General features: G+C 48.2%; 1 protein-coding gene across 6 annotated transcripts in view; it reads right to left on the bottom strand.

Moving 5' to 3' along the window:
* LOC130529523 (forkhead box protein J3-like) overlaps window positions 1-20,411 on the bottom strand; it is a 42,196-nt gene extending 21,785 nt beyond the window's left edge. For 3 of the 6 annotated variants that reach the window (XM_057039850.1, XM_057039849.1, XM_057039845.1), the window contains exons 1-4: window positions 20,105-20,410; window positions 11,179-11,296; window positions 10,408-10,888; window positions 961-1,035 (exon numbers count right to left, since the gene is read on the bottom strand). In XM_057039850.1, the coding sequence (XP_056895830.1) occupies window positions 961-1,035; window positions 10,408-10,785 (453 nt within the window). In that variant the 5' untranslated portion in view covers window positions 10,786-10,888; window positions 11,179-11,296; window positions 20,105-20,410. Of the gene's footprint in view, window positions 1-960; window positions 1,036-10,407; window positions 10,889-11,178; window positions 11,297-11,408; window positions 11,539-20,104 lie in introns of those variants that run through there. The other 3 variants (XM_057039847.1, XM_057039846.1, XM_057039848.1) reach the window with 3 other exon arrangements.
* Between the last annotated feature and the right edge of the window lie 3,792 nt (window positions 20,412-24,203).

The following is a 24,203-nucleotide window of genomic DNA, read 5'->3' on the forward strand; positions in this document are numbered from 1 at the left end:
GTACACAGCCAATTAACGTTAGCACATGCATGATTTAGCTTCTCCCCTCTCTCGCCTTCAAACGCGCCTCGCACCTTCGACTTCTCCGCACGTGCACTTGACCTCCCCCCGTGCCGCGCTATCGACCGCTTCGATCTACGGTGCGAATTAAGGTGCCGGTCAGGTCCACGTCGGGCTAATCGGGCGGATCTTCCATCTTTGTGCCTTCGCCGACCACAGACCTTAACCAAAACTCAAGGATTCTTTTTAAATTATTGAAAGCTCCTTCCCCCGTAATTCATTTTTCAATGGCTCCAGAGCCCCTCGGAGAGGCCCTCCACCACCCCCACAAATAAATAAAAATAAAGGCAGTAGCTCCGAGTGCTCGGTGGAAAGCGGCGGGTTTACGGCAGGCTGCCTCTCGCGTTAACCCTCCGATGAACCAAAATGCAGCCGTTGCCGCCCTTTATATGGAAAAAAAAAAGTTGCTCGGCCAAGCTTCAGTGATCAACTGTAATTACGCACTTTCCCCATCTGAGCAGTTTCTTTGATTCAGCACAAACGAGGACTTGACAAATTGCTGTTATCAAACCGGCGGCTGTGGCGACGCCGCTTCCTACCCGCAGCAGCAGCACTGGCGAGAAATATTAAATGCTTCCATGTTGCTTGTTTGCGCGCGTGCACGAGAGGGCGAGGGCCGACTGAAACACACGGACGCGTGTACCTGCGTACGTGCAGATGCTATAATGGCTTCATACACTATGCAGCACATTATTACCGGGAAGAGTCAGAGGAGACAGGAAAGCGCGTTTAGCATTCCGCTAGGTAGCGAGCGACAAAGTGCACTGAAGCGCGGCTACTGCGCTCGTGCACGCGGCCCGGCAGAGAACAGCAAACAAACTGTGAGCGCACGTGAGGTCTGAAAGCAACTTGAGGCTTCGTTCATTCTGTTTCATTCTGTTCCGTTTGGGAAGCGCTTACCTTTCCAGGGTCGTCTTTGGAGCGAGGCACTTTGAGAAAACACTTGTTTAGGGACAGGTTGTGTCGTATGGAATTCTGTTGGGACAGAGAGAGAGAGAGAGAGAGAGAGGGAATTTCAGGTCAAACGAGGCAGATGAGACACAGGATTGTGCCGATTGGGTTGGTTGCCTGTTTCTGTGTGCAGAGCAACTAAAGCGACTATATCATAATGTATAGGAAATAAGGCGTTTGCTTAAGACGCATCAACACCAGCCTCCTCTGTCGGCCGTCTCGCCGCCGAGGGAAAGCGAACACCTCGTTTCGGAATTCCACAGGACTTCGTGCTGAAATTCAAAGGTTGTGAATTAAGCGTGAAAAGTTAGAAATCTAAGCGAGAGAGACGGAGGGAGAGTGTTTGCTAACCTGACATGAACCTGTTCTCCCTTCAGGCTTCCCTCCTTCATTCATGTGTTGCTGCTAATTAATACCACCGGGGAGGAGGAGAGGAGACGACGAGAGCGGGAGGGGGTGGGTGGGGTGGGGGGGTGGTTCTCGGCTTCTTCGCTCGCTGCTCCGTTTTCTCAACTCGCAAAAAGGCATCTTCAGTCTCGACCGATCGATCACCACGCCAACGGGTGGAACGAGTTCAGGGAGCCACGGCGACCTCCTGCTGCTGGAGGTTCCTCTTGAGAGACCCTGCTCCTTCGTTAACGCCCGTTCTGGATGTCGCCACCCAAGTCAGGATGCTCCTCCTTTATCGAAATCTAAAAGTCTCCTTTACTCCTGTGGCATCTGCCACAGTCAAGATCGTCTCCAGAAAACCCGGAACCTAACCAGCGAGCACGCCACGGCGGCAGGACACGACTCCCTTTTACCAGGAAGAAACCTCGATCAGGACCAGGCTCATGAAGTTCAGTTTTGTGACCCCAGGATGCAAACCAGGGAACAGGAAGTGACGCAATAATTGCTCTTCACTTTCCTATTACAGCCCAGGGAGGTGGGTGTCCGTCTGTCCACAACACCAAAGCCCGCCGGCGCCAGAGCGGCTTGGTCAATGTCTTTCTCCTGTACATTTCTGGAAAGATGAATCTTTTCTCCCTGAACGGACGCGCTGTAGCCATCATCAATAGATGTAGCCATTAGCAGCGGCGCGATGTGAGACGATGAGATTCACGGCCGCGTCCTCCGTCCACCCACTCCTCACCGCGCCTGATTAATGAGCTTACCGGGCCGGGACGTGGCCGCCCAGCCGCTGATGGATCACGCGTTCGTTTTGTGTGATACGGAAGACAAAACAGAGATTTGGATTTCGAGAAATAAGGTTAAACGCGGGAGCTGCCCTTAGTCTTGGTTATATAAGGAGGGCTGGAGGAGCACGGGCGACTTTCTGACAAAATGCAATGTGATATAATGTGATGTGTGACAAAAAGTCGAGATTTAGAAACATGCTTTCGGTGAGGAGACAGCAGAAAGGAGTGTGTGTGTGTGTGTGTGTGTGTGTGTGTGTGTGAGGGAGAGATACACTCAAGAAACAGGTCACATGGAGAAGACTGCAGTTATATAAGCTGCGAGGTTTGGAGGATCTGGGTCAGCGCAGAGCAAAAACATGAGATGGCATTTCGTTTAGTTCCATTTCGCTTCGGAGAGGAATTAAACGGCCTCGGAAAAAGGTGTCGGACGGTTGCGGGAGGGCGGGCTGCGCTGACGGACGGTCTCCTGAGCCCGGAATGGGTGCGAGGCTCAAAGCATCGGTTTGAAACGTGTCCGTTAGGAGACAGACGTGTTTGAACAGGCGTGTGTGCGATGTCTAAGGCCAGCGCGAAAAAGTGTTGACCCGTTTTAAAGGGTCAAAGGAGGTTTTGGACTCTCCATCCAGGCAAGCGCCGAGAACCTTTCGCTCCCTCCTGTCCGATGCTGCTCAGTTCTAAAGCCGAATATATGAATATTGCAGCAGATCTGTCTGTATTCATAATCAGTATTCTGACTATCTACCATCAGGTCTATGCAGGGTCACATCAGGGTCCATTCAACACCCCCGGAGCATTTTGTCAAAACAAATAAAGTGTTGGCGTAAAGTCTCCGGTCCGCAAATGATCAAAAATGGAAGACAGATGCAGGAAACTCAGCCCTAGATAACAAAGCTCTGGAAAGGCTCTGATGGCACCAATCACCTCGACGGAAAAACAGCGCCGTTCAGTTTCCAAAGGGAAAAATATTTCTCAATCAGACGCTGAAATCAAAATGCCTCGTAGAGACAGCAGCGTGGATGGAGCATTGCTACAACCACGCCATCTCATATAGGACCTCCAGCAATTACTGCCCAAATATCATTCCAAGGACTTCTCTTTGACGGAGTGGCTAAATGTTGCTCCATTGTTTGACATCAACAAAGGAAAGAAAGCCGCCATAAACGCGATAAAGGCGCGGGAATTGTATTACCGTTCTCCGAGGCCATTGAGTGCGTGTGGGGAGGGTGAAATATGGTAAATATTGGAGCTGAAGCAGCTCAGAGAAGACAGGATGCACAATATAGTACGGAACTGGTGCCGACTGGAAGGGGAAGGACGGGAGTCTCGGATCTGAGAGGCTGCTGGGTTCTGAGCGGTTCTGAGCGGCGTCCTATTATATATATCCTGGCGGCTGTGGGGTGACAGACTGCAGCGTGCAAGGCTCGATACCAGTGACGTCTTCCAACTGCATCCAATTTTCGTTTGATCGGCCCCTCCCCCGCCCTCCTCTCTCCATCAGTTCTGCACGTGTCTGTTGACATTTCTATAGGATCAGAACCGGGTCCTTGTACGTTCCACTGTGCGTATATAACCCGATGTAAACACACTCGCACTCAACCCGTCTGCATCCCTAATAAAGAATTGAACACAGCCAGGTCAAGGTCAGGTCAGGCCGATCCGTGCACGTAGATGTCAACAACATTGTTGCCATTTCTGCGTGCTGGGATCAAGCCAGTATGGACATGCGGAGTCAGAACCATTCTCTTCCGTTTCATCAAACAAGGCCGGGAACAAACTGGAGGTGGCGAGAGGTCGCGGCCCCGCTCCCTGTCCGGCAAAGCGCTTCAGCAAAGTGACAGTTTGTCGGGAGAGCGGCAGAGTGAGTGGGTGAGGAGGGGAGAGAGGGGAAAGGGGGCTGGACGCGGCTCTGCAGCACATCTGACAATCGCTTTCCTCTCTTTGGACTGACTTGATGAAATGAATCCTTGAATGAAGTCCAGGACTGTAAGCGGCGACACCTTTAACCCTCCCTGTGATTAAATGACACGACTGGTCGCGCTAGTCTGGATTCCATTTACAGGAAGCAGACTTCTCTTACGTGCTTGATACACAAACAAAAGGTGGCAGAATAGGTAAATGGAAACGACAACAGTGGAACCCGGCGATTTAAATGTTGAAAATGTCTACAACAAATGGGTTTCAAACCAATTTAGCTCGAACATGACCTCAATAAATGAAAAATAGTGAAATGCTCCATCCATGAGTCCATCCAGTCAGGCTTTACAACGCACAATTAGACAAACAGCATGTTTTCTGTTAGCTTAGCTGCTTGTTGTTGGTCTACCAAGAGGCTTTAGCATACAGAGCACAAGATGAAAGCTGTTACAGCTCTACAGCCACATGCGTTAAGACCCTACAGACACTGTTAATGCTAACACCAGCATCAGAATTAGCACCCGTTGAAAATGTCCCATTGGAAATATGCGCTAAGTATTAGCATGCTGCCGTGCTAAGTCTCAGCACGTTGCTTTGCAGTTTCCAGGGCAGGGTCTGTGTTCTGAACAGACCCGCCACCAACCGCAGGGCTGTTCCTGATGTATCAGTCCTCTGTTGTGTGTCAAAGTTAGATGAATGCACCTCCGCTGCCTTTCTGCTGAATTTTTAAACAGAAGCACACGCTAGCGCCACTTCGAACTCGTGTCCAACGGAATTCTCTGATGCTATTTGGGGTCTGACAAAAGACAGGCCCATGTCTCTCTGTGGGATATAAAAACCAGCAAACGGGGAATAAGCTCATTCCGTGGTATAATTGTTGCATTACGGAGTGCTACAAAAAACGGCCTTAAGCCTATTATTAGCCATATGGAGAATGCTACAGGCCAGACTGGTTTAAGACAGAAAGGCGCAGCTGGATGGGCGCCAAATCCTTGAGGAGTTAGTGAAAATGCCGTGCTTTTAATTAAGAATTTAATACTGAGACTGCTCTTAGTGATTAGTGTGTAATTAAAGGCTGGAGCAATGTTTCTCCTACAAGTATAATTAATAGTTGCTCGTGTGTATGTGCCGTATACATGAAGGGAAGAGAAGAAGCTAAAAAAAGAGAGACATATTGCCAGTAATCCAAGTTTTCATCTTACAGTGGCGGCTGATTGTGTTAGAAATACAAATGGTGTGAAGTGAAGAGGCTCCTCCTGACATTTACTGCCTCATAAAGAAATGTCATCACGGGAAGAGAGATTATTGCTATTAGCTCTTCTCTGACATCTGGCTGATTTAAATGATAATGCACAGATGGGAAATGCTGGAGCTGTCCCTACACCCCCCTCCACACCCCGCTGCAACAATAATGCCGGGGGGGGGGGGGGGGGGAGGACGCAGCTCAGCTTGGCTCCGACCACCTGATGAAGTCCAGCAGCCAACGCCAGCGTCCCTCCTCCACATGCCTAAACACACTCGACAGCGCGGTCGCCGTCCTCCGCTGCTCCGCCGCTGATCTCCCACAGAGAGAGGACGCGGCCCCGTGCTGAATCATCGCCAGTCATCGTGCGCGCGACGCTCGACGAAAGGCCAAAGGCCGTCGTGGAAGCGCTGCCCTTTACGGAGGCACATTAAGCCCCGCTAAACAGCGTGTGGTTAACCTGGCTGCACGAGGTGATGCCCGATGCTGCGCGTCTTCATCTGGAGTTCAGAGCAAATCCTCACACTGGCTCACAGCCAGGAAATCCAATCATGCTTCAAGGCTACAACATATTCAGTCCAGTAAATGTGAGGTTGTAGCAACGCACACATAAAACAAGAGAAAACCTAAAGCTTCAAATAAATAAATAAATAAAACACCAGATGTCGAAGGCCGGTTCTGGCAGTGGAGGAAAAAGATACTGTGAAAAAGCCAAATTCTTTTGATTCAGGGTGATTCAATGACAAGTAGGAACTAAGAGCAAGAGCAGAGAGAGAGAGAGACCTCTGTGTGGCTTTAAACTCCTTCTACACGCTTTCTGTGCTTTAGCTGTGGCAAAGGTGGAGCGTGAAGTGGAGGGAGACGTGGGTGGGAAGGAGCTGAGGAGGGCATGGGAAACACAGCAGAGCAGCACAGGAGCTCCGCATGATCAGAGGCGGAGGAGAGGATGCTGTGTCAGTGACAGAAGGGCACCATTAAAGATGGAAATGCTGTGCAACCATGCAGCTTTGCATTGGTATGAGGCCACGCCCCCACTGCTCAGTGGTGAGACCACGCCCCCACTGCTCGGGTGTGAGACCACACCCCCACTGCTCGGGTGTGAGACCACGCCCCCACTGCTCAGGAGAAAGGTTCTGATTATTCTTTCTCATTAGACAAACCTCAAAAAGAACTTGATAGGATGACCTTGGGAAAACTGCGTGATTGTAAATGCTAACAAGACTTAGGCCATCTGAATGTGTGTGTGTGTGTGTGTGTGTGTGTGTGTTAATATGCACGACAGCAAATCCCTACCACAACACATGATACCAAATTACCCTTCCACTGCTGAACTTCTGCTTGCTTTTTAAGGGTTAATTTCAATTTTGCGTGCGTGCGTGCGGCGTGTGTGTGTGCGGGCGCGTGCACGTGGGTGCGAGCGTGCAGTGAGTACATGACTGAACGGTGTCCTGGTTTCAACCCTGCTGCTCCTGCACTCTCACATTATCATACAGAGCAGACGGCGTGCGTGTGCTGGGTAGTAAAAATCTCCTCTGCTCAGTCTCTATTCTCCAACTCACCCCCCCACCCCCCCACCCATGCCCTCACCCCACAAACACACACGCAAATACACACACACACCTCCTCCTCCTCCTCTCCTGCTGAGTTCCCCCACGTGTTATCTGCAGACTGCACACGTACACCGCCGACCTGCGTGGGAGTCTCTCTGTGGCTGTATGAGACTCTGTGTGTGTGTGTGAATGAGCGCGTGCGTGTGCAAAAAGTGAAGGAGACATCGAGGATACGGGGCCTTGTATTAAGGTGTTCTCTGAAAGCCGGGGTTTATTCATAAAATACGCAATTTAAATTAAGGGCTTGTGTTGTGTGTGTGTGTGTGTGTGTGTGTGTGTGTGTGTGTGTGTGGTGTGTGTGTGTGTGTGTGTGTGTGTGTGTGTGTGCGTGCGGGCAACCAGACAATCTGTGTCTGCATCCCCGTGTGTACAGCTGACAACAATCACCTGAACCAGAATGAACTGGACTTATGTAACTTTTCTTGCGACGGCCACAGCTGATATAAAACAAGCTCTGCCGCGATGAGTCGGGTCATTCAGGAAGGAAAAGTGCTTCCAGCCTTCTCCCAGACGCAATTCAGCCATCCCAAATTCCAATTGCTCAGCGCCGACTGCTCTGAAATGTCAACAAAAACTCCAAAATGCCGTAGAGCCACAGCGCTTTAAAAAGTGCTTCAACCGCTCCGTCTACAATGTTACACCTTTGGAATGAACATTCCATTAAAACCATATGATATGACGAGTCACATGACGTCCTTCTTGAATTCTGCAGTCAGATTTGGGACGTATGCCCTGGAATCATAAATGTTCTTGAATGCTAGAAAAAGGTTGTCGGCGCTTCCCTCTCGGCTGCTAGCATCTGCGCTAGCAAAGCTCCACTTTGTACCATTCAAATTAAATAACCTTTATTTCAAACGAGACACATTCAACGTCGGAACATTAATCACAAAATGGAATGATGAAAAGCGTGCGAGCGTCAGTAGCTGTCCTTGATTCCCTCAGCACTTGTAATCAGCGCTTTGAGTGGGAATAGAAAAGGACTCGCGAGCCGGTGAATCAGGCAGACGGAATCATTGTCTCGGATTAAGGTTTTTACATTGAATCAAAGATAATAAAAGACATTGCTGTTTTCTAAAGGAAGTCAGCGTTATGTGACGCTCAGGAGGAGAGCAAGTGTCAGCCCTGAGTGTGATCATCCTGCGTACTTTAATCACATCTGTCCTCCGCAGCCCGTCACTCCGATCGCTCTGGACTGTTAGCTTAGCATTTTTTGGCAGAATTTGCTTCATTTTTGTTGAAGGGAACGAGTGATTGGGCAGGACAAAAGCGCTAATGGTCCCCTTCAGCTGACATTGAGGAAAGGGGCGGCGTTTGGATTCACTCCCTAAGAGAAGTGCACCAGGGTTCACTTGCCACATTTACAGGTGGATCAAGGTTTGATCAGCACCAGCGTTGGGATCAGCCTTCACGCCCGCCCAAAGGAAGTGGACTATCTGGAGAAAAAAGGTCCGTTTATAGGAGAGCGGCCGCTGCGGCCTGAGATCGACCTAGGAAACGCTCCTATCGCATCTGCCCGCGTCCGCGCAGCCCCAAACACGGCGGGGGCTGTTGTCTGAGCCGTTCCTATGGCTATCACAATTTAGCGCAAGGTCACCCAGATCTCACAGGGATTGGCTGGATTTCTGTCAGCTCTGCTGATTGGAGCGGCGGGAATTCCTGCAGGAGCCGTCTAATTATCCTACTAGAATGCTGCCACACACAAACACAATCAATGAATCTAGAGGTGTAATTATGGGATACTAACAGATCCTGGCACTCGAATAAAACCAGCAAGACAAAGTCGTCATGAGCTGCAGCGAATGCTGAAAGGTCCTGATAAGCTCTATCCTCCCTCCCTCTCTCTCTCTCTCTCTCTTCCCCTCTCTCTCCCTTCCCCTATCTCTCTCTCTCCCTCTCTCTCTCTCTCTCCCCGTAGAAAACGAATGCATGCAGGTAAGGAGCGCAGCCAAAACAAGCTGGCTTGTATCGTAACCTTCTTGTCTCCATTTCTGGCGTCTATCTCAGCTCGGGGAACAGTGTGTTGAAGATTATAGAGGGGGAACAAACGCGCGCTGGTGAGAGGGAAGAGAAAAGGGGAGCAGTGAGTGAAGAAGTAACAGAGGAAAGGGGTGGCGGTGGAGTGCAAGCACTTGCGAGACGGAAATGGAGAGTGAAAGAGAAATAATGAGACAGAGAATCAGAGAGATGAATTGGCTGATAGTTTGCAGACAGCCTTTTCAGCGTGTCAGTGGCGGGACTATTTCCATCGCCTTTTTCCACTAATAAGGCAGAGAATCCCCAAGACGCCGCCATGCGGATCTATTCATTGGGCTCCGGTAACACAGCCACCTTTCTGCTCATATTAGCCAGGATTTGCACGGTTACATTTACATAAGGATGAAATAATGTCACCCCCGATGAAACAGAATGCATCTGTCAATCACCGAAGGTAACAGGGAGGGGGGAAGAAGAAGGCTTTCGGAGCCGCTGGGTCGAATTCGTGCATTTTTCAAAATCGTTAACAACGGGGCTGAGGTCTCATAGCGCCAGATTACGTTTGAACGCAGACCCCCACATCAAATCCACTTTCAGATTAACGTGGGTTCACCAATTTGATCCCATAAAATAGCAATTCAAAAGGTGTTATCATCTATCTTTACTTTAAGGCTGAAACGACACATTAGCGGGGTGACCTCATAGCAACAGTATAACACCACAGTATAGAACAGCGGTGTAGCAGTGAAGGAGGATCTGGGCTAAGCTAGCTAATCCTGCAGGAAGGAGATGCACGATTAAACTAGAGAAAGCACAACTCTCACATCTCCCTTTCTATAGGGTAACTTCCTGGCCTCGAGATTCTTTTCTTCCTCTGGGGAATGTTTAAGTTATGGGATATGGAGAGGGTCCCTTTTTTGATCCACTGCAGAATGAGACATACTGACACACGGAAACAACAGCGCAACTTTTCCAGTCCTGATTCTTGCATTTTGGACATATGTCAAGCCTTATAAAATCAATAACCCCAATAACCCCAACACCTTCAGTTTGCTCTATAGACTCGAGTCATTTCACAGCCGAACTCGCTCGCTGACTCAGTTCCTATTTCAGCGCCCAGACCAGAAACGGGACGCTATATGAACCGGCAATTAACACGGATTCAGCATCTCAAAGATTGGATCCAGCGAATCAGAGCATTAAAACCCGGAAGATCAAGTGATCTCCGTAACAGCTCTTGACCGATTTCCGGTTTCCCTTCACGCACGCACAGTGCCGAGCCCTCTGGTCTGAAGACTTATTGCCTCTAACGCGGGTGCAGAATGTGGGAGCTACTTGACTGTTGGTTTTAGCCCTGGCCTTGGTTTCTGTCTTCACTTCCGCCCCACAAAATCAGGTTATCTTTGTTAATGTCTGAAGTTTAGAAGCAGCTGAGGCGACCCTGGAATAAAGATCCAGATAATTGCAATTCACTTACCTTCCAGCCGCTGCCCGCCTCGCGATAGTAGGGGAAGTTGTCACAGATCCACTGGTAGATCTCGCTGAGGGTCATCCGTTTGCGCTGCGAGCCGTTGATTGCGAAGGTGATGAGGCTAGCATAGCTGTAAGGGGGTTTTCCATCTCTGTGCTGCGCAGCTTCTTCCTGGTCCAGCGTCGTCCCAGGGTCCAAATGCACAGTTTTCTTGGCGGGCCCGTGGCCGTGATGGTGCATGTGGTGGAGGTGTCCGTGATGGTGCCCGTGGTGGTTGTGGTGGTGGCCTGCATCTGCCTTCTGGATGGCAGCTCTCATGCTAAGCTGCGGCAGCCAGTCCATGGAGGTCAGGCTGCTCTCCAGTTCGGAGGTCATGTTTCTCATAGGTTGAAGGGTGAAGAGGAAATGGCGAGACGCTCAGCGGTGGGGTGATCGGAGGATCACCTGGCTCACTGGACGGGTGCTGTGCAGCAGCCTTGGCTCAAGTCTGGAAGAGCAGGAGGTTTGTTTACTATGTCTACTCATCTTTAACTGGAGCAGAAACACACAGAGGTTAGCTTGCGCATTATTTTCCACTCACACTAAAGCTATATATCCTGGGGGGAAAAAATCTATATTTTGGCACCTTCAACACTTGGTCTTCACCACCTCACTCCAGAATGAGTGCGCAAGAGCGCTGAGGCTAACGCAGCACTTGAATCAAAGAGCAGCTTTTCGCTACCTGCGCAGCGAATAAGCAAGAGAACGCGGCGTCGAGGTATGATTAAAACGTCTTACGCTTCCTTTCCATCTTCCTCTTGGCCAAAGCATCTGGGCACGTCACCCAAGTGAAAGGTAGAATCCTCCCCTCGCGCATGTTCACGAGTTCTTCATTTAGTCGCCGCGATGGCTGTTGCTGCAACGCACAAACACAAAACCACACAAGACGGTGAGCACGCGTTGCCAGACAGCCTTCATGAGATATTAATATCGCACAAGCGCTCAACTGGCCTCGGCATCTGTCCAACCTGATTAAAACTCTCCTCTCCTTCTCTCCCTGTCTTCTGTCTATCTGGATTGCCTCTCGCTCTCCTTCCCTCCAAAGTGGAAATGGCTATTGGATCTGCAGAGTGACTAAAAGCTGGGGAATTGTTTTCACAAGTGCCTGCCAAATGGGGGGAACAGCTCGGGAGGAATTCCAACCCTCTGGAGGAGCCGAAAGACTCGTCCCCTTTCCCTCGCTGCGTAACCCCCCCCCCCCAACAAAAACACGCACACACACACGCAGACACACACGCTCACGCATCGTGTCCCTGTTCTCGGACTCCCAAAGCGCTTTAAACTCTTGTCGAGTCCGTGCCACCGCACCTCCCGACCCTCCTGGCAGCTATTTTTAGTGTGGTGGTTAACAAAAGAAAAAGCGCTAGGTCCCATGTGGTATAGATCGGAGTAATTCCCGTAGCTTTGCCACTTTTTGTGACATTAAAAAAAAGACAATTGGGAACAGAACTTACTCATCGATTGTTCTGAACTTCAGTCAGCCACAGATTATTCAAAGATGTGTCACCGCCGGAGTGAGAATGTCACGCAACTGTTACTCATCACCGAGGCCGTGAGCGCGCAGTCGGATTTCATTTTTAAAAACGTCTTCCTTGGCGACCGTTGCTTCTGGAGCAGAAGGATCCGACGGACTTGGAAATGCAGGTGCGTTTCAGCTAGGAGACGATGCAGATGGAGTCCGTCATTATCAGCGCTGCCTCCTAAGGATACACAAATCTACATCTGAGCCTCCATCCTCCATCCCATGCAGTAACCTTCGCGGGTCCTTGAACAACAAAGAGCCCACTGGCCCACGCGTTTTCCATTCACGCTCGCTGTATATAATCAAGGTGGGAGAACTTCAATGTGCTTTCCTACCAGCAGCAACACAAACCCCTCTGTTTCTCTTTCCTCTCCCTGGAGAGACGGGCTGGGGAAGGAAAAGGAGGAGGGGGAGGAGAGGAATATTCTCCTCCTGCAAAAAAAAATCGCTTAATTACTGTTTGAGAGAAAATTCGTAATAAATTTAGACTCGCCGACCCGCGAGCGAGCCGTGAAGACGGCAGAACCGAGACCTGACCTGGGAGGCCACATGCGCGCACGCCGCCCCCATCTGCTCCTCAAGGCTCCGCCACTGTAAGAGTCACAGCCGACACCCCCTTAAAGTCCCAGGAAACCATCTTAATTAGTGCACCTTTTTCACGCTCAAGGGGAGGCGGCATGGCTCACCGTGGTGGCGGTGGCGGGGAGGCGGGGATGCGGGCCGTGACACACAAAGCGCAGAACAACAAGTACTTATTTTCCCTCATTAAAAAAAAGGCCGGGGCTGCGAATCAGATCGCCACAAGCCCCGACCTGCTGCACGGCCGTGGCTGCCGTGCTTGAGAAGTTGGAAGCGTGGGATGGCTGCGCAGCGGCGCGGCAGAGCTTTGCACTGCTTGCTCGTGATGATGATAAGGGGGGGGGGGGTTAGGGCGTGACTTCGCTTCTGGGGAGAGAGGCCCCGCTGGGCGGGGAGACGCAACCAATTACCTAGTCGACTCAGTCAACCGGTCCCACAGCGACTTGGCTAACCTCCCCTCCGTGCCTTTTGTTTCCGATACCTACTGAGCTTGACATCAGCCAGACATGGTGGGGGGGGGGGGGGGGGGGGATCAGCACCACAGACAGCTTGCATCCTATTTATCATAGAGCTGTGAGTCGTCTCCAGAAATGCATATTTATTAGCAGCCTACGATTAGCAACGCAAAATGTAGTTCAGCGATGATCAATCATTTGGATCTATTATTAATCAGACCAGATGATGCCAGGCAGCAGTGAGACGGTCTCCTCATGTGCTCCTCTGGGTTAGAGAGTTGGCAGCGTTGGGGCCATGTAAACAGAACTCCCCAGAGCCAAAGTCATGTTATCTTCCTGGCCATCGGACGGTGACCTGATGACGATCAGAAGACACCGAATGTTGGATCAGATTACACCGCTGTGCGGCGTTGCTGATCGTCTCCCCACGCCGAGTCGGTCGAGTCCGTAAAACCAGAGGGACTTGTGTTACTTATATAAACGTTAGGCAGAACACTGAGACGCCATTCTCATTATTGAATCATGAAAGATGATGTCGTTCATCTCATGATTGTTGGAAACTGTGCACCATCGGGAATTACAGGGGACACTTGTACAGGTTCCCGTAAACTCCCCTTTCACCTCTGATCATTTCTACCAAAATCAGCCAGGAAAGAACCCTCCCCCACCCCCAAACTTTCCCTGAAACCAGTTTCTCATAGGCGCAGAATTCCTCAGATTCGCTAGAGTTCTACGAGAGGGGCGAGGCTTTGAACGTACGGGTAGGTAGGAATTTCCTACCCATATTCCTGGAAATAAAAGATCCTGGTAGAAAAAAGGGTGATTTCCTGAGAGGTTCCTGCTCAGGGGACGACTCACAGCTCCATAATTATTACAGGCTGAATTTAATCACGATTTGCGGCCTGCTGTTCAAACACAAGGAAGCCGCGGACAGATGGGCGGATGACTGGGTGAAGGGCCTGATAAGCTTTCTGTGCGCGGAGAGAACAATGACCAGCAAATGGTGACATCACTGAGGCTGCCGGGGCTGCTCGACATGGTCGTCGGCTGTCTTCACTCTACCTACACGCACGAGCTACGAGAGAAGTCCCAGCACCAATGATCAGGGGCATATTTGGTCTAAAGGGGACTTTTCCTGCCTGGAGATCATAATTTAACGGCGCCGATCGAGTAGCAACAGGACTCATTAAATTTCTGCATGTAAACGAAAAAGATTGCGTTTCACTGATGAGGAGACATCAACCAGGCTGGTTTCAAAGAGCTGCCGGTGAATACCCGACAAAGTTAGAAAAGGGCAAATACACTGGCGGTCCCCAAAATCAAAAAAAGAAAATGTTCCAAATCCCGAATCCTCAGAAACGCAGGCATTTGCAGCGCTCCACATTTGATCGGCACCGAAAAGAAAGAAGTGAGAGGATGTGGCGTCTCACGTTTCCATCACGGGCGTGTGAAAAGTTACAGTTGGCGACCTCCTGGCAAACGATTACAGGCGCCGCCGTGTAAAGAGGGAAGGGGAATTGGAACGGAGAGGAGACCTTTCTCGCCAGACGAGCTCAAATGGATCCCTCTCTGGATGGGGCGTCGGTGAATGGGAACATTGTCCCTTTAAAAGAGTCGAGGGTCTGCCCGTGATTGAACGTATTCACCCATTAGACTTTGTAGCTGCGATGCACTCACTCAGGCTGTATGCATCACTAACAGCTAACAGTCCCCCGCTGCTAGCAGGCTTTTAGACCGGAGAGAGGCATTACAGTTCTGCATTTTAATAGAGAACTTTCAATGGAGTGACGGGGGATGGGTGAGGGTGGGGAGGGGAAGGGAGGAAGCCCAAAGAAAGAAAGAGGCATCAAAATATTTTCTGAGCAGAATGAAGTGACGACAAAATACCCACCCGGAGTGTGCCGAGGAGACAGTGTTTGCGGGAAGGACTGCCTCGGTGAGGGTAAGGCTAATGTGTCAAAGGAAAGTATGTAGGCGTACTGAGCGCTGTCATGTCTCACAGTGTGGGCCATTCAAAGCGGAGAGGAAAAGGTCCAAAAAGCAGTATTGAACGCCTTAATTACTTTCTGCTTCAGCGGCAGAAAACATGCCCCTGAAAAGGTTCAATTATAAGATATCAAGTCAAATCAGCTGCCCTTATGGTGGCTGCCTGTTCCTCTCTCAATGCAAGTGGGTTAAGCAATTATCGTTTGATACTGTCTACTTATTCTGAAAGGAGACCTGGAGAGGCCTGGGTGTATGCTCCGTTTCACACTGGGATGCATTCTCCGTCCTTCCTCCTTGTATCGAGTGGTCAAGAAAGGTACCGCTTGAAAGGAGATAAAATAAGAACGCTAATTTACCTGCTTTATTTGAAAAAGAATCGTTCCCGTCGAATGAAACAGCATTTTGTACAATTACCCCCCCCCCACACACACACACACACACACACACACGCAAACTTGGGAAGAAAAAAAAAGGGATTTTGAGGAGGAAATCTTCCTCCGAATCTCGGAAGGGAACCGGAATAAAATATTTAACTTGCAAGCCCACACAGAAGTGAACACCTGAAAACATCTGCCAAGGTAGACGCAGTTAGCGACCCAGAAGACTCGGCGCCGGGAAGGAGCTATCGCAGTCCCCCAGTCTGACAACGGCAGAGTTAAAACGGCATATTTTGTCATAAATAAAACATAGGAGTGCACCATTTCTGCAAACTCCCCCAACGAGCAGTCCCAGGGGAGGGGTGGGATGCTGTTTGTGAACCGATGCTTCGCACAGTAAAGGGGGGCTACTGTATCACAGCGCGTCACTGCGACTCAAACCGCAATCCCACATCCAGCTCTATTCAGCGCGGACTAGTCTTCTTTAAAAATTCATTAATTTTGGAGCGAAAATAGATTAAAGCGCCCAACTGCAACAACCTAAAAAGTTTGGCTTGTGAATAGCATTAATAATGGAAAGCAAGCATCCGAAACCTAGAGGCCCTGGCTCCGAGGCGAGGCTTAGATTCTGTTGTGCTTTATAATAGAATAATTTACATTTTTAGAGGCATTATGGGCTTTTTGATGGTTGTTTATAATTACACATGCAAATCGGCGAACAATTGTTCCTCATTAAATCTTAACCTGTCGACTGAAACAACATCCTCGGCTGGTGTAATACACGGGACTTACATCAGATTCTCCGCCGCAGCTCCTCTCTGAGCCCGGGTGGAGCTGTGACCTCTGCGACTGAACCCCCCCCCCCCCCCCCCCGCAAAACGCCGTCTTTACCAACAGAACCAGGGAGGATTTCGAAGAGATAAAAAGGATTTGCCGCATTTCGATTCAAATGTGCGCTTTCCTGGGACGAGGCGAAACAACGCGAAAAAGGTCCCAGAATCAGAGAGAACCTTGGCCTCAAATGTCTGTCAGAGTTATTCTCTTTGTATCTTGTTAGGGCAGAAATCCATACCTGCAGAAAGGATTTGACTGATGGGACGTTACCGGCCTGGAGACAATGAAATAAGGGAGGACAACACGTCCAGAGGATGGCAGAGGCAGGTTAGACGGCGTCTGCTGCTTCGTTCTGCTTTCGATTCTAACCCCACAGAAAGAGGAAGAGGCGTGCCTGTTGGGGTGTGTGAGGGTGATGTTTGGTCACCCGCGCTGTTCGTTTACTAGACTCAGATCAACCACACAGACAACCGGAGGCCTTGCAAGGGAGAGCCGACGAGCAGTTCAAGCTTCCTCTCTCAACTCCGTCAGTCTGCTGCTCGCTCTCCTCTTTTATTTGGTTCACACAACATTGGTATCAAAACAACTTCATGATTCCTTCTCCTCCTATCTCTACGACTTCCTCGTGTCCTTGAACATGATACCTCCCAGTGCTGGGAACATAACAGCTACAATACTTGAGTCAAACACTCATACATTCTTTTTGATTAAACATTCTAAATCTACTTACTATACTTACTATACTTACTATAGCATTGAAACGATAATAGTAATAACAACAATAATTCTTCTCACAGGTGCTGCAGCAACGCTCAGTATTCTCCAGCAGTGAGCAGCTTGGAGCATCAGATCTACAGGAGCTGCTGTAATAAACATGACTATTGACCACCGGGCTGCAGCGTCCACGATGAATCTATTAACAGCTTGTTGAACAGTGGGCGCACCGAACGACCTCGTCATGTGGGGATTTACACTGAAACGGTGTGATGTTATTTAGCAGCTTGGATTAGAGCACAAGCTTCCTGGTGTCGGTGGCGGGCGGAGGTCCTGTCACGCCACCTTCGACGCAGATGAAGAACCCAGGAAGGTGGGGAGAAAAACGGAACAATCCACTCATGGCAGCTAACAGAGTCGGGACTAGTTGGATGGTGTCAGACCACTCTAACGTCTGTCCCAGGTATGGACAGAAGGAAACCTCCAGGACGCACACACACACACACACACACACACACACACACACACACACAAACACAGGGCGGGTTGAGGTTTGGGCGCCTGGTCCAAAGCCTGATTGCCCTCGTTCCCAAACAGGACGCCGGGCGGGATGAGTAGCAATAAGTAATAATCAAACAATTTCTGCATTTAAGGGGTTTAATATTCACTGGACGTCTCTCTTGAAGCGCATGCATGTGCAGCAAACACCTTACGAGGTTGTGTCCCTCGCTCGTGTCCCTCGCTCTCCTTAGCTGACTCCTTAACATGACCCCCCCCACACACACTTTTATAAAGTTATTTTACAACTGAGCTGGAGGTGCATTCAAGGCAAATGGGACATTTTGCTTCAGTCCTTTCACTACCTCACTCTCACATTTCAGTTACTTGGTGTTACTAGCTGACTTTATTTTCATTTTGAGGTAAAAGACCCTTAAAGTTGAAAACTTTATGGGTTTTTATCTAAGCGCTCGGCTGACCGCGTCATTTTTACCGTCGCCTCCTTGCAGCATCACTGCATCGCTGGAGGAGGGACAAGCGGAGCCGATGGTGATCCAGATGTGCGGCGACCATCCCCGAGACCGGTTCGACACCTACACGACGTCCAGAGCATCGCCCGGCACGAGGAACTCCCCAAGAAGCCCGGGGGCGCGTCCACAAAGAGTTCTTAATTCAACTTTCAAAAAGTCATTACCCGTCTCCCGCGACGGAATTTGCTGACATTGACGATAATTACGGCGACCTTTGCGACGATAAAACCAAAATCAGGCCGACATAACGAGCGTTCCTTCTCCTCACATTTCACGTGATTCTGCATAACATTTTAATGAGGTATTTAGGGGTCCGTGAGTGATCTGCTGAGAAAGTCTACAATGGCAATCAGCAGTAAGTGTGGCAGCTGTTCGGCAATTAAAAAGCCAAATTACCCTCAATCAACACCATTTACAGGCCCAAGTAAATCTCAGAGCAAATAATGATGAGGGAAATCTGTTCAGACAGCTCTCATCTTGATAGGAATTAAGAGGAGCCTCCAAATGAAGAGCAGGGCAGCCTCTCAAATGCATTTCCAGCCAGTAGCCCAGAGACGTGCACGCCCGTGCGCGCGCACACACTCCAGTGTGCTTTTTGAAGAGATGAAATTGTATAGTATTGGCTGACTCTCCACGCTGCGGCGTGATTAAAGATAATGACTTCTTCTCCAAGACGGGCACCATTCGTAAGGGTAGGGTGTCATAATGGCGAGGCAGCCTATAGAATTCTATAGTGGGTGTACACAAGTGCGTCGTCAACAAACTCAACTTGCCAGGAAATGGGAAAAACAGGCGCGCAGTCGACATGACGGCAACTTATTGGCCGGCATTAAAAAAGCTGAAGGTTGGCAGACAATACCGGAGGAGACAACAGCTCCTCGGCCACTCCGGAAGAGTGACAAAGGCTCTTTCAGGGGGGGAAACCTGCCTGCTGATGCCAGGCTGAGCTTCCTGCTGCTGCTGCTGACCGATGGCCACCGCTGGAGAACGTCAGGGGGCAGTAAAAGGAACCCCGGGAGAAGTGGTGACGCTAGCGGCGTTCTCTCTAGTTTAGGAAGCAGCTCAGACGAACTGCGCAGGAGGCGGCGATCCCCCGACAATAAGGAACGCTCCTTAAATGTGTTTGGACCACACACATCTGGAGACACGTTTAAGGTTCTGATGCATTTTCTCTTTGCACCAGTGTCCCAATGAGAGAAAGACTTCATCTCCATCCAGGGAGGAAGAAATATTGATTCTGAAGAAACTCCAAATATTCTTTTGGTTGGCTAAGGGGCCACCGCTCAGACAGGTTTGGATTTTTTGTTTTGAAAAACAGTAATAAAGATCAGACTCAAAAGTCAAACGCTCCTAAAATGCGGGATTTCTCCAAACTGTCTATTTCACCCCCACCAGCATCTGCAGCAGGGAAGCATCCACAGCACCGCGACCCGCGGTGGGGGGGTGGGTTTGGGGGGTTTCTGCCGGTCAAACGTCCACCACTTGTCCTCCCCTCTGACTCCACAGCCAAGTCTTCCTCCTGACACCCCCGCCTGCATCACATGCACCCTCCCAGGTTACAGTGAGAGCCCCCACTGTCCCATCGTGATAGATCACCGTACTAAAACCTGAACAGTGACAGTGGTGAATGGTCTTTACGCTGACCCTTTTGTCACTGATATGGATCCAAGAAAAAAAAAAAACAGGCTGATTAACTATAAAACTCACGCAAACACGGACAAAGAATGAATGAACCTGGAAGGAAAAAGCAAAACCCAGGCACCACATTTCCACCATCAATGCGACGCCTAGAAATACTTTGACCCTTTGGAATGAAGTTCGTATATTCATGTTTTTTGGAATGAATATCTGACTTTGTCCACGTTACTGTTATTTCCATTTAAACACTTTCTGATTCCAAACCGCTCCAAAAGTGTCTTTAGCACGCATTTGCACCAGCTGCACAATAGTTTGTCAGAACTTTATGTGGTCCTGATACCCTGATGCACTGTTGCAGCGGGGTCATTACAAACTTAACAGGCTTTATCAGACAGGGTCTGCATCCACACACACAAATACGCACACGCGCACACACGGTGACAGCCAAAACTTGTCACTTGGCAGCTCAAATGCAATTATCTGTCGCAAACCTCCGGGACATGCTCACATTCTTCCACACACAATACTCACCGTCGTGCGCGAATGCAAACCGGCTGAATTTTTTTGTGTGCGTGCGTGTGTACTCTTGCTTCACAAGCTCCAGACGTCTGTTGTGCACTTGGAAAGAAAAAAAAAATCCCCCTCAAAGAGAAAAGCTCCGGTGCTGCTGTGACGCCGTCAGTCGGGATGCGTGCGCGCGGGTGGGGGGGCTCGGCAGGGCAGTGACCGCGGCTGTGGTCAGCCGACCCTCATGACAGGCGAGCGGAGCCGCTGTTCATATCTGCGCCCGCGGCAGCGGCGGCGGCGGCGGCGGCAGCGGCGCGGTGATCCCTGATCTGTGCGCTCCGCTTCAGCGTCAAAAGCACCGGAACTACTTCCAGCGTCAGCCGGAGCACGCTGGAGGAAAATTCATACACCACAGCGGGGAGCAGCAACGTGCACATGCGTTTAACTAGTCCCTCGTATCAATATTAATGTGGGTCTACCTGTAGATAATAATAATAATGGTACAATAATCATTTGATAACGTGTCATTAATATTCCAGTGATGAATGGGGTCTTGATTTATTTTATTTTTTGCTATTGATGGTAAATCTAAAGACTAAAGAAGCAGGGGGAAAGCCTTTGGCGGGCACAGTGGTTAGTAGTAGTAGTAGTAGTAGTGGTAGTAGTAGTAGTAGTAGTAGTAGTAGTACGGTAGTAGTAGTAGTAGAATATTATTGCTAAGGAGTACCTGATGTGGTGGCGGTATCTGCTGTATGAATAAAGTATTCATGTAAGAATCTGTTGATGACTGCTGCATCCAGATGAACTATCGGTTTAGATTATATTATTCATTATTTCCCAAATATATACTTTTTCTTTTCTATAGTTGCGTCCGACACAGTGAGATAAAGACGTGCCATAAAAACTGTGCTTATTACATGCGTCCGTGGTTGATAAACGTGTAGAAAAATTACACTTTAACCGCAAGATTGTTGAATTATAGTTCTGACCGAACAAAGACTCATGACCACTAGAACAACATGTATATTCTGAAAGAATCTTGAATGTCTTGCAAACATGGTTGCTTCATTCAGATCGTGCCTATTTGATAATGCAAATAAAAATCTTTATGCGGACACTTTAATAACAGATCAGATTTTCTGAGGGGATTTAAGCTCCTGTTGTAATGGATTCGTTTGCCACTAGATGGCGCGCTAAGACCATGTCCTGCCGACGTGGCCAAAACGTTGCAGCTTTTTCTTCAAAAAAAAATAATTTCAAAGAGGAGCAGCCACTTAAAAACACATCCTCATTCAATGCAACTATAAGTACTGTATAATAAAGAAACTCACCTGATGTCGGATCTATGTTTATTTTCCAAACAGTATTGGCCATCATTGATAAGCCGACTGTATTTTAACCTTGTCTTGATGCATGTGACACTCTGTTCGGCTGTTTTTTTCGCCTTAATCCATGAAATGTGTGTGTATATAACACTAAATCTCGCGTGTCTTTTTTCGGATCTTCCCAGGTCAAAATAAATATTGAATGTTCTTTTATTTCAGCTGAAAACGTGCCCTTTTTGGCACCGTTGAGCCAGCAGGGGGCATCACAGCACCGCAGTGAACGCTGGACCATGTCACATCATTGCTATGGCAACGGCTCTGTTAACCCGAAAGTCAATTCTATGCAAATACTTTGAGTAAATGACAATTTTAAAATCTAGTTTTGCTGCATTATTTAAAACGTAAGCGTGTATGAGACAGTTATTAGGTTTAATCTTTTTTGTTTAGGGTTAGGGTTAACAAACTTAAAATTTCAATATTTACTTCAGGCCATGGTGCTGGTGGCTTTCTCTAATGTTCTCAAAGCAACTTTCTGCCTGAACAAGGTAGTTTTATCTGTTTATGTTGGAAACATTTCCAATATGAATCTTGTACATTTCATTGAGGTGAATATCAAGCACTGGATAATTGAGTTTAACAGGGTTGTTGGACAAAATCTCACAGAAGGATTTTTGGGTGTTCCTGGTATGTCCAAGACTGATAGAAATTAAGAGGAAGACAGAGGACCTGTTTTTTCTCCTGATATTAATGATAATTTATTGTTCACTTTATCCATATTTCAAAAACAATTGTCTATCTTTCCCTTGTTGCATTTATAACCTGACATATGACACATGTAAGTGTATGTTATATCCCTCTGCAGAGCATGGAGCCAACACCTATCTGAGGCCTGCCTGGTGCTGAGGACTTCCACTCATTCTTGGAGATGATGCATCCCTATTCTTCACGAGTAGTGAGTAATATTTTTTGATTTGTGTTTGAATATATTGTGTCATTCTCTTATGTTTTACTCATTTGTGATGGTTTATGATAATCACCAGTCCAATATTTTTCTTTTCTCTTGTTTCTCACCTATGTAGAATCCTAATGAGAGAGACACTGCTGATATTCCAGCGGGAATCATCTGCTATGATGACAATAACCTGCCTCAGGCGTCTCTTGTTTGGATTCACTCCTTCATCTCCATTCAGTAATGCTGGAACAAAATTATAATGTGCTTCCTCCACAAGTTCACAAGCTTAGGAATGATCTTGCAGTTTTCCCTATTGCTCCTTTTCATTAAGCTACTGTTTACATTAGATGCTGTTATTTAAGCCACTGTTCTTAATGCTGCTATTAACAACTATTTCTTTAGTGTGTGGCACACAAATCAAACACTACATTTGATTTTTTTTCTTCATGCAATTGCAGGACTTGCTGTAAATGTAGTGTTGTTGTTTTTTTTAATTGAAAATGTGAAAAGAAAGAGGTGGCAGTTATAAAAAGTATTTTTATTTTATTGTTTCAAAACTGCATAAAATATACTACACTAGGTAACAATTGAAAAATAAATAAATAATTCGATTTTTATTCAAAATATCAAACTTTTATATTTATAAGAAAACTAATATTTTAAGTTTATTTTCACGTTATTGCAATTTACAGTTGCGTTTATTATACTTGAAGAAATACATGTCAATAACTTAAAGCAGTTGAGGCAATTACTTGACACAAAATGGTTTGAGTACAATCAAGTTATTAACTAATAAGACTGGACCAAAGAACAAATCAAAAAAGAATGTCGTAAAAGAGAAATAGTTAACAAGGCAGTGGCTCAGCCTGGAGGTGACTGGGCTGAGAGAGGGTTCTTAGTTCCAGCCCCAGTGCATAAGAAATATTGAAGGTGCTCTCCCGCCTTAGGGGGGAGGGGGCACCAGGACACCTCCAGAGCACTGCTGAGGCACCTACTCAGCACCACTGACACCCCCACCCCCAAATGCCTGCAATGAGCTGGTGACCTATTCAGGGGTTTACCCTCCCTTCCTCAATATGCCTCTGGAATAGGCTCCAGCACCCTCCCCAAGACCCTGATAGGCAAAGAGAGGTAGAAACTGCACAGCAGGAGCGTCTTCAAAACATGCGGCTCTTTTGCCATTGTTCCTGTTTTTAATGTAGGAACAATGCCAAAACACCGCCTACATTGCAGGTGTTTCAAGCCTGGCACTCAGAGACGGAGTTTCATTCCACCCAAAGGAGAAACCCCCCAGGTAAAAAACAGAGCAATGCTGTGTATGTGGTGCAGCAGAGAATGCAGAAACGTCTGCATTGGAGAAACAAACAAACAAACAAAAAAATCTCTTCAAGCACATGGCTCAACACAGAGGAACCAACTCCTCTGCACAGGAAGCAGCTGTTCGCATTCCTTATCAATCCACGACAGCAATGTAAAAGTTTTAGCCAGAGTGGGGGATGGTAGCCACCTGTTCGACGGTGCTGAGCACCCTCCCCAAACAGGTAAACACCCCCTCATACATCACTCTCTCCTCCACCATGTGACTCCAACAATTCACCTGAAGGGCACCCATCAAGTTGTTCCAACAGGCTTTTGTCAGTTGCAGCACCTATAACTATCCCATTTTCAGTGCATGCTAGTGCACAGATAAATTACAGTTTTTAAAGAGTCTGTAGCAATTCTCTGTTTGCAGATGACATTATTAGGATTTTGAGAAATGGACCCTAATCACAATTGGTTGCCTGAATTGATGAAAACAAAGTTATTGTTTTTTAAATGTAGATATGAACAGAAATATTGCTTAATA

Source organism: Takifugu flavidus, chromosome 8 (assembly GCF_003711565.1).
Source record: "Takifugu flavidus isolate HTHZ2018 chromosome 8, ASM371156v2, whole genome shotgun sequence".
Taxonomy (NCBI): domain Eukaryota; kingdom Metazoa; phylum Chordata; class Actinopteri; order Tetraodontiformes; family Tetraodontidae; genus Takifugu; species Takifugu flavidus.